This window comes from Temnothorax longispinosus, unplaced genomic scaffold (assembly GCF_030848805.1).
Source record: "Temnothorax longispinosus isolate EJ_2023e unplaced genomic scaffold, Tlon_JGU_v1 HiC_scaffold_433, whole genome shotgun sequence".
Classification (NCBI taxonomy): Eukaryota; Metazoa; Arthropoda; class Insecta; order Hymenoptera; family Formicidae; genus Temnothorax; species Temnothorax longispinosus.
The window spans coordinates 1-9457 of record NW_027270268.1 but is presented as its reverse complement, the minus strand read 5'-3'; the positions used below and the strand labels follow the sequence as shown (position 1 = coordinate 9457).

At 31.5% G+C, this 9457-nt stretch overlaps 1 protein-coding gene and 1 long non-coding RNA gene across 7 annotated transcripts; one reads left to right on the top strand and one right to left on the bottom strand.

Annotated features, from left to right (window-relative positions):
• Positions 1 to 453: 453 nt before the first annotated feature.
• Positions 454 to 4186, bottom strand: LOC139824555 (uncharacterized). Of its 5 annotated transcripts, none has more exons than XR_011735182.1 (5): positions 3705 to 4148; positions 3465 to 3619; positions 2490 to 2606; positions 1329 to 2381; positions 454 to 1228 (listed from the first exon to the last, which is right to left on the bottom strand). It is a non-coding gene; the product is annotated as an uncharacterized lncRNA (long non-coding RNA). The 5 variants fall into 5 exon arrangements; XR_011735183.1 differs by having other exon boundaries at positions 454 to 1790; positions 1860 to 2381; positions 3705 to 4145; XR_011735181.1 differs by having other exon boundaries at positions 454 to 2023; positions 2153 to 2381; positions 3705 to 4135.
• LOC139824553 (uncharacterized) lies at positions 2623 to 9385 on the top strand. Of its 2 annotated transcripts, none has more exons than XM_071797090.1 (12): positions 2623 to 2764; positions 5447 to 5699; positions 5957 to 6187; positions 6254 to 6331; positions 6411 to 6500; positions 6707 to 6778; positions 7264 to 7359; positions 7581 to 7652; positions 7787 to 7885; positions 8437 to 8672; positions 8750 to 8918; positions 9009 to 9385. In XM_071797090.1, the coding sequence occupies exons 1-12, from the start codon at positions 2753 to 2755 to the stop codon at positions 9212 to 9214; spliced, it is 1614 nt and encodes a 537-aa protein (XP_071653191.1). In that variant the 5' UTR covers positions 2623 to 2752; the 3' UTR covers positions 9215 to 9385. The 2 variants fall into 2 exon arrangements, with proteins under 2 accessions (XP_071653191.1, XP_071653190.1); XM_071797089.1 differs by lacking the exon at positions 2623 to 2764 and adding an exon at positions 4263 to 4613.
• The last annotated feature ends 72 nt before the right edge of the window (positions 9386 to 9457 follow it).

Genomic DNA, 9457 nt, shown 5'->3' with positions numbered 1-9457 from the left:
AATTAGATTAGGCATGCCCGATGTATGGTTAGCGCCTGATCGGGAAGCAGTAAGGTATGCCCTAATAAGAAATTCCCGACATGGGCCTGATCCGGTGCGCAACGGGGACGCTCTTTTCAAACATTTTTCAGGTTATTGTTATACGGGCCTGATTTTCTTGTCCCCATCATTTCCCTCATAGGGTTTGATAAATGTTAGCCTGAATATATGTTCCTAACCTAACCTGCAATTTCGTAATAAATACTGCATCTAACCTAACCTGCAATTTCGTAATAATACTGCATCTGTTATCGAAGTGGTGGCAAAATATATTAAACATCTATAAGTAAATAAAGTGAATATTAATTAATGTTTATTATGAATAGAAATTGTGATAAAAAGCGTTTTTTGACACGAATCCGCGTAAGAAGATTTCGATCAGTTCGTAAATCAACAATTTATTCAAGAACTGAATCGCACGGTACGTATATAGTATTATATGTATATCAAATAAAATGCAATTTTATAGTTCAAATAATTTTATTTTATATAACGTCAAATACATTAAAATCATGTATAAAATTCTAAGAACTAAAATAATTAACTATTATTCCCAGATAATAACCATCCAAATTCAGATGTTTATGGAGTGGCGTCAACATCCTACGACCATAATTTAATTGTGCCTAATCAAGATTCATCAAGTAGTGAACTCGATATTAATGAACAAAATGTGAATATTATACAAAATCACACGAGCTCTCATAGTATCGAAGATCACGTAAATAATACAGAATATGAAAATAGTGATGTGGAAAATGAAAATGTTTTTGAAGACAATCAAAGCATTAATGAGGATATTGAAAACGAAAGAGAAGAAAATGAAACCAGAGAAGTAGTAATGAGAGATGTTACTGATAGCGAAGACAACAATAACGACAATAGTGAGGAAACAAATGATGAAAGCGATGAAGCATGGGATGATGTAGCACAGATTCGACAATGGGCAATTCAGTCTCGTATTCAACATTGTCATTTAGATACACTACTTAGAATTTTAAGAAAACGATTAATTCCAAATTTGCCAACAACATCTAAAACATTTTTGAAAACAACATCGGCTAATTATCAAATTAAAGATTTCAGATCAAACCATGGTGCGATTATAGGTGAATTCGTATATTTTGGAATAACGGCAGGTCTTCAAAGATGTGTGAATAAAGAAGTACATCTAACAGATACACTCGATCTGCAAATAAATTGTGATGGTCTTCCTTTATATAAGTCTAGCGCGAAACAATTTTGGCCGATTTTATGTAAAGTTTACAACACTCCGGACATATACAAACCTTTTACTGTGGCTATATTTTCCGGTGATGAAAAACCCAATAATGTAAGCAGTTATTTAAATGACTTCATAAAGGAAGTGAACGATTTGACACGTGAAGGTGTTATAATCGAAGAACGAATCTTTAAGGTGCGTATTATGTGCTTTATTTGCGATAGACCTGCACGTTCATTTCTTAAATGCATAAAAGGTCATGGAGGATATAACGCATGTGAACGATGCTTAGTTCCTGGACAACGTTGTCAAAATCGAACTGTTTATCCCTCTGTAACTTGTGATAAACGAACCGATGAATCATTTAGAGCACAAGAAGACTCTGAGCATCACATCAGCATCTCTCCACTTCTTCGTTTAGAACCTCCGATCGATATGATAAAACAATTTGTTCTTGATTTCATGCACCAAGGTTGCTTAGGTGTCATGAAAAAAATGATGCTTGATTTTTGGTTGGAAGGAAATCTAGCTACAAAACTGAGTCAAAGTAAAAAACGTCAGTTGTCACAAAGTTTAGTTAGATTACAATCACAAATACCAGTAGACTTTCAACGAACAACAAGATCAATATCAGATATTGCCAAGTGGAAAGCAACAGAGTACAGATTGTATTTGCTTTATGTTGGTCCTGTTGTTTTGCAGCCAATATTGGAAAAGAGATATTATAATCATTTTCTCCTTCTTCATGCTGCATGTAGGATCCTGAGCTCAGATAACTTATGTTTAAAATATAATTCTCAAGCAAAAGTTTATTTGAGCCATTTTGTTATGCTTACACAACAATATTATAATACTCAAAGTATAGTTTTAAATATTCATAGTCTTACTCACCTAGCTGATGATGTCAAAAACATGAAGTGTTCCTTAAGTAATTATACAGCCTTTCCATTTGAGAGTCTATTAGGAAAAATAAAAAAAGTACTTCGAAGTGGAAATCGACCACTCGCACAATTCTGCCGACGGCAGCATGAATCGCTTTATGCAGAGTCAAACAAAGTGACGTTACCACGGACTGTCATAATATTGAAAACAGGCCTTTCTGAACCATGTGGACGAACTCCTGTCAAAAAGATTAAATATAAAGAAACTATATTGACATGTACAGAACCAAATAATGTAATATCTCTCACAAATAAAATAATAATAAAAATTGAGACAATGTACATACCGCAAAATGGAAAAGAAGAGGATATTGTATTAACTGGGAACAAATTAAGAATTGTAAAACCAATGTTCACGTATCCTTGCAATTCAGGTAAACTTGATATGTGGCAGGTAGTTGAAACTGAAATCAAAAGTACATGTTTACTCCAAGATGTTACTTGTAAAATGGTCTGCTTAAAAGCTATAATTTACGAAAATGATGATGAAGAGAATGACGACGAAGAGGAGACAAAGATTTTCGTTATGCCACTTCTTCATATGTGACATATGTGGCATGATGTAAGTATACATATACTATTGTGTAAATATTTGGGACATTATTGTCTCTCAACACTTTACAGCGTCTGTGGGTTAGACAGAGAAACACCATATATTTTTCTCTCTCTCACGTGATTATGGCTGCTGTTCTTTTGACACTACAAATGCTTCGAAAATTTTTTCTTCTCCTTTTTTTTAATGAAGAAAGAAGGAGAAGAATGCTTTGAAGCATTTGTAGCGTCAAGTGGACCGCATCAGCCTTTGACAAAACCGCAAATTCAGACTCTGTTATAGAACCTCTAATATTAATCATTATTTATTTTCAACTCTTCAATTGCACAAGTACTTCGTTTTTTCCAATGATTTTTTAGGGTTAATTCAGACAAATTTACATAGCGCATAAACATATGCATAAAGAAATTAATTGGCATACGCAAATGCATAAAGCAATGGACCAATCCAATTCTTTATGCAAATTCTTATGCACCTATGAAAGTTTGTCTGGACAAACTCTTTGGACCGGTTGTTTAAACTTCTTGGTAACTTTATTTATTAGATAAACATGTGTCTATTTTTATCTAATTTTCTAAATAAATAAAGACATATGTATAAATAGGTATCTGACGGATAAAGCTTAGCAAGAAGTTGGAACAACCGGGCCTTAATAAATTAATGAATCATATAAATGTACTAACTTCTATTTGCTCTAAAATAAACTTACTTTTATTCAATGGCATTAACTTATATATTTACTGTAAATGTACTTTTATCCAATGGTATTCCAGTATTGTTACAAAATTTTGTTCAAGTTTGTGATTAATAACTGAAATATCGTCACAAGTATGTACTTCTTCTCGGAGTTGGCTTTAATAATTTCTGAAATAGAAAAATATTTTTCCATAAAGTACCATATTTTTATTTTTTATTGTCATGTTTTTTAAATATAAAAATTAAAACTTACCTGACAATCTATTCTATTTGCACTTTTTCACATGAAATACGACTATGTATTGCATAGGTTAGGTTATTATTTAATTATCTTCATATGATACTTCTTTCAATGAGATCCAATAAAATAAACAATGACAACGATGTGGTCAACATCTTGAGACCGTGCTTAAGACGGTCTCAAGATGTTGATCATATCGTTGTCATTGTTTATTTATTGGATCTCATTGAAAAACGTATCATATGAAATTTTAAATCATAGAAAGAAACTGACTATGAGAATACTGCCTATTATTAGGCTAGGGACACCTAGAAAAACTTAAACAATAAGATTTAAGCAATAAAGAACTTGATCAATTATAGTTAAACATTTTTGATAATTATGTATTGTAATTGATTAATTTATGACTGCTTAATAGCCAATTTCTTCACCGTCAGATAATTCTATCCTTCGATAGAGTTATCCAACGGTGAAGAAATTGGCCCTAAGTCTTAAGCGGGGAACACATACTTTTGCATAACGCATAATACGTAAGTATAAGAAAACTGATTGGTCTATTTCCTTATGCACATGTGTATGGACCAATCAATTTTCTTATGCTTACGCATTATGCGTTGTGCAGAAGTGTGTGCTCCCCGCTTTATTACTACTTAAGTTTTTTACGTGCCGCTGGCTTTATTCGAAGTTTTTGGCGCCATTTAATGACCCGGCACATACACTAAAGAGAAGCCAATCAGCGCGGCGCTGAGCGGCGCACGTATATATGTGCGCATGTTGGCTAACCTGGCTAACACGGCTGTCGCTGTCGCTGTATGGCTCTTTTCTTCTTTAGTGTGCGCATCTGAGATATCCCTCGCGAGAACCGAGAACGTGCGTCTTTATTGTAGTACGATGTCCGGAAAGGAGAAATTCTCACAAATGGTATATATATATATTATTTTCTGTAATTTTCGCTTTTTATATTTTATTGCAATTTCAACCTGCCTTGTAATTTCGATACTAACCTACACGTCAATTAACCTCTAAATTATAAAACAAACAATGCAAGTTACATTTCGTAAAATATGTAATAAACGAAGCACAGAAGTATCGGAGAGGAGTAATTGTGGCTTTGTGGCAGAGTTGTTGCTTGAGAAGGGGAAAGATCTAGACTTGAGTCCCGGATGCTGTGCCTTTTTTTTTCTTTGGTTACTGGCACCGAGCGGATTCCCGCGCATACGGCCAACATGGCCATGAACGATATCAAAGTAAAACAATCCAAAATTAACGCGATACGTGAGAGAGATAAAAAACCACAGATTGCTATAGATCTGCAGTGGGAATCTGATTGAATTTGCTGCCAATCTGTCCTCAATCTGCTAGCATTTTGCTATCAGAGACATTAGTGTTGGACTAGTACGTCCACACTCGACCGCGTTACGCGTTACACGGGCAACTGCTGTGCCTAAATATTTTTCTTGTGTTGTAGCCTATAATTTTAACTTCTCGCAAAACATCTCTCTCTCCCTCCTTCCCACCCTTCCTCCCTCCCTTCCTTCCTCCCTGCCTCCTCTGTACCTTCCTTCCCTTCCTTTTCTTTCTCTCCTATCCCAATTTTGGTAATATTTTCCTAGTTTTCTCAATTACATAATACTTTTACTTTAATAATAGGTGTATCGATATTTATTTGCATTATTACACACTTATTGTGACATTCATTTTCCTTTTTAATTATTAAACATTAAATTGATATAAAAATAATATTTATTTTGTAGAATGTGGCAGAATCCAGTAGAATTTATAAACTTATAGAGTTTATATCTAAAGATAGATGCAAAGGTCGAAGTGTGGATGTTGTACCGTGTGAATGGATTGTTTACGATAATGAGGCTGGGAACTTAAAGACAGTTTTTATGCCACCGCCATATACAACCGAGACGGCAGAATTATTACATTCTCTTGTCAAAAGTAGAGCAGAACCACCAAAATCGTGGCCATTCTATCAAATTAATATTGTAGGAGACGCCAGTAAGTTTTTGCTAAATTTTTTTTATTGCTTAATTGGAATTTCATAAGCAAATTTATTTTGTTAATGCGGAGATACGTAAAACAAAATATCTGTTTTATATTTTGCATATAGACAACATGTTCGCGAACTTTTCAAATGATCCTTGTACAATCTAGTATCCATTGATGATACGTGATTAACTATTTAAACTCATGCTCACTTTTATGTGATTATGTCAATTTATATTTGTAATTCTTGAATATTAATATATTTCTAGAAACTTACGAGTTAGCCTTGGATAAATTAAAAAAACTAGAAGAAAAGAAATATGTTTATTCCACAGAAAGTGATCACGGTGAATCCCGAGCACTTTCTGATACAAAAAGATACAAACTAAAAGCAATTAAAACTAACCGCGATGTGGAAAAAAAATTATTGAATGTTCCACCGTTATACAGCGACGATGACACTTGCAGCCTACTCAGCGAGACCAGCAAAGAGAGTGAATGTAAGTATTTTAATTAATTAATTATTGACTATTCATATAATTAATTATCTACTTGATTTATTTTAGCAATTTCAAATAATGAAGAAAATTTATATACAAAACGACAATGCCAAAAAACTTATAGTCACAATACAATAAAAAATGGTATGTATTTATTTAAAAATATTTGTATATTGCATTTTTTGAAAATAAAATATACCTAATCTCTATATGTATATTGCAGTAATTTCAAAAGATAAGGAAAAACAATCAGGAACCAAATCCAATAAACATAAGTTTGAGAAAATGGGAAGTGTCAGTCATGCAACTAAAGGTAAGTTTTCTATTTATTACACGATTGTTTTAATGCGTATTTAGGCATTGTTCCGATATGTACTGTCAGTACTGAAGTCTATAGTATACATAACGTAAATTATAGATTTTTTGTACTGAACTTACAGTATATACCGGAACACTGCCTTAATTATTCTAATTTTGTAAAAATAAAAAATATATTTATAATATCTGTAATTGTTTCAGAGAATAAAGAGACTGAGAAAACCAAGAAAAACTCAATTGCGTTAACAAGCGGACAGTTTCAAATGAGTAAAGGTATGTGTATAATTTCTTCTATATAAACATATATATATATATATATATATATATATATATATATATATATGTATTATATATTTTTTAATATTGTCCGTTAATTTATAGAATTAGTTGAAATCGATAAAAATGTGTAAATTGGCAGATTGTATTGACAAAATCAGTTATAAATATTTTCTGCTTATTTTCGTGAGCATATAATATATAACAAATGTATTTTACGTCAACGTCTGTCTTGAAGTCACTAATCCACCGCTCACGCAATTCATGGACATGTGACTGTCAAAATGTAATTTATGATTGGCCAGCTTTATATATAAACCCTTATATCTCAAAAACTATTATTTAAAATAAAAATTTATAAATAACTATTCTATTTAATTTCTCGAGAACTTCATTGCTATAGTATTTTGATTCGCGAATTTCGGGACACCCTGTATAGTACTTTACGAAAATAAAATATATCTAATTTCTATATATTGCAGCAATTTCCAAAGATATGGAAAAAGAATCAAGGACGTTATGCAAATCCAATAAACAAAAGTTGGATAAAATAGAAATTTTAAGTCGTGCAATTAAAGGTAAGATCTCTATTTATTACACGATTGTTTTAATGTATATTTTAGCCGTGTTCCGATATACAGTAATGCCAGTACTGAAAATCTATAAATCTATAGTATACGTAACGTAAATAATTTATTTGAAGTACTAACATTACAGTGCGTACTGGAAAACTGCCTTCATATATTCAAATTTTGTAAAAATAAAAAGTATATTTATTTAATATCTGTAATTGTTTCAGATAATACAGAGACTGAGAAAACCGAGAAAAATCCAATTGTGTTAAAAAGCGGACAGTTACAAATGAGCAAAGGTATTTATGTATATTTTTTTTATTGCGCATTATAAATGTTTTCTGCTTATTTCTGTAAGCTTATTTCTTATATGGATTTAAAAGCATTCATATGTAAAGTGATATTATATTCTAATTGTTGCAATGGTTTCTAGGACAATACACTGATGGCAATACTACTTCAAACACTAAACATTGTGTCGAGAAAAGTTTCACTTATCTGTTTGATGAGAGGAAACAATATACCACTAATGGCAAGTTTTATTAATTTATATTTTACTGCGTGATTTTTAATACCTAATTTTAATTTACAATAATGAATAGGACCAATGAAAGTGTCAAGCATAACGATGAAATTGCCTATATCGGTCTACAGCGGATCTTGGTGTCTAATAATAATTCTTGTGGGAATTTATTTACTATCTCTATAGCTCATGCAAACTGCGTGCCGCAAATTTCGTCGGTCTTGAAACACAGTTCTTACATGAAGCCGAGATACGTAATATTACAAATTAAATTGATTAGCAATTTAATAGTTTGATGCTAAGAAGCATCTATAAAATTCCCCTCCCCGAAAAAAACTGTAAAGAATTTATTGCGAAAAATGATACCTCAGCCAGGACTGGGAGATCCAGGTTCGTGTTTCAAGACCGATGAAATTTGCGGCGCGCAGTTTGCATGAGCTAGAAATTATAAATAAATTCACACAAAAATTAATATTAGGCACCAAGATCCGCAGTAGACCAATATAGGAAATTTTCATCGTTATAATGCTATTCATTTTAATTATTGCATTATACTATAGATTTAGCGCGCTTGGTGACATCAGGATTCAGAAGTGTATGTTCACAGTTAACACAATTAACTTTAAACATAAATGAGTTGAAAAATATTGTATCTCTTGAAAAGAATACTTCTCGTCAAATTTGCACTGATATTCAATTTTCTGAAAAATATAATATGGAATTTCCATGTAAAACGCTGGAAAACTTTATGCAATTTGAAGAAAACCTAAAAAACAAAGAATTTCGGCAAGATTTTGTAAGACATTTTTCTTATAAATACTTATCCTGCATTTATAAATTATATACTTGATTTTAAACGTATTGTGTTTTTAGCAACATAATTTATGGAAAAATATCGACACAAGCACGTCTTTATTAAAATCATTGACTAATATTTTAAAAAAATATATGTCGAGAGATGTAGCTATGGCATTTACGGCCGTTAAAAAAGTGGACAAAAAGCAAATCTTGAAAACAACTATTTTCTCGTCATGCATTCAAAGTAATCATTTTTCGTATTCTATACATATATCTGATGTATTTATAATTTTGATTATTATGCTAGCTCTTAAATCTCATTCGTAAATTACAGATGTTGTCATCGAAGAATATTCGACATCGAACGCTCATCCACCAATTACAGATAAGATGTACTATTCAACATTAGGCAGCATACTTAACAATGCCAAGGATTGGGAAGGCCATCGACTAATGAGACAAAAAAAATTAAACCCAACTCATACAGAAGAAGAATTGGAAGAGACAATGGAAGGAGACGATGACGCTGTTTATGAATAAATAGATATATATTCAATATGATATTATTTAAGTATATATGATACTATAAGTATATATTACATGTGATATTAAAGGCAGTCATATTTAAAATATATAATATATATAAGATTTTAGTATGATTATATTATAAGTATATAAATAAGATAAATAAAAAATATATAAGTATATTAATCGATTCAATAAAATCATTACTAAAATTCATTTTTAAAATATTATAACCTAATCTATATCGATATACTGGTG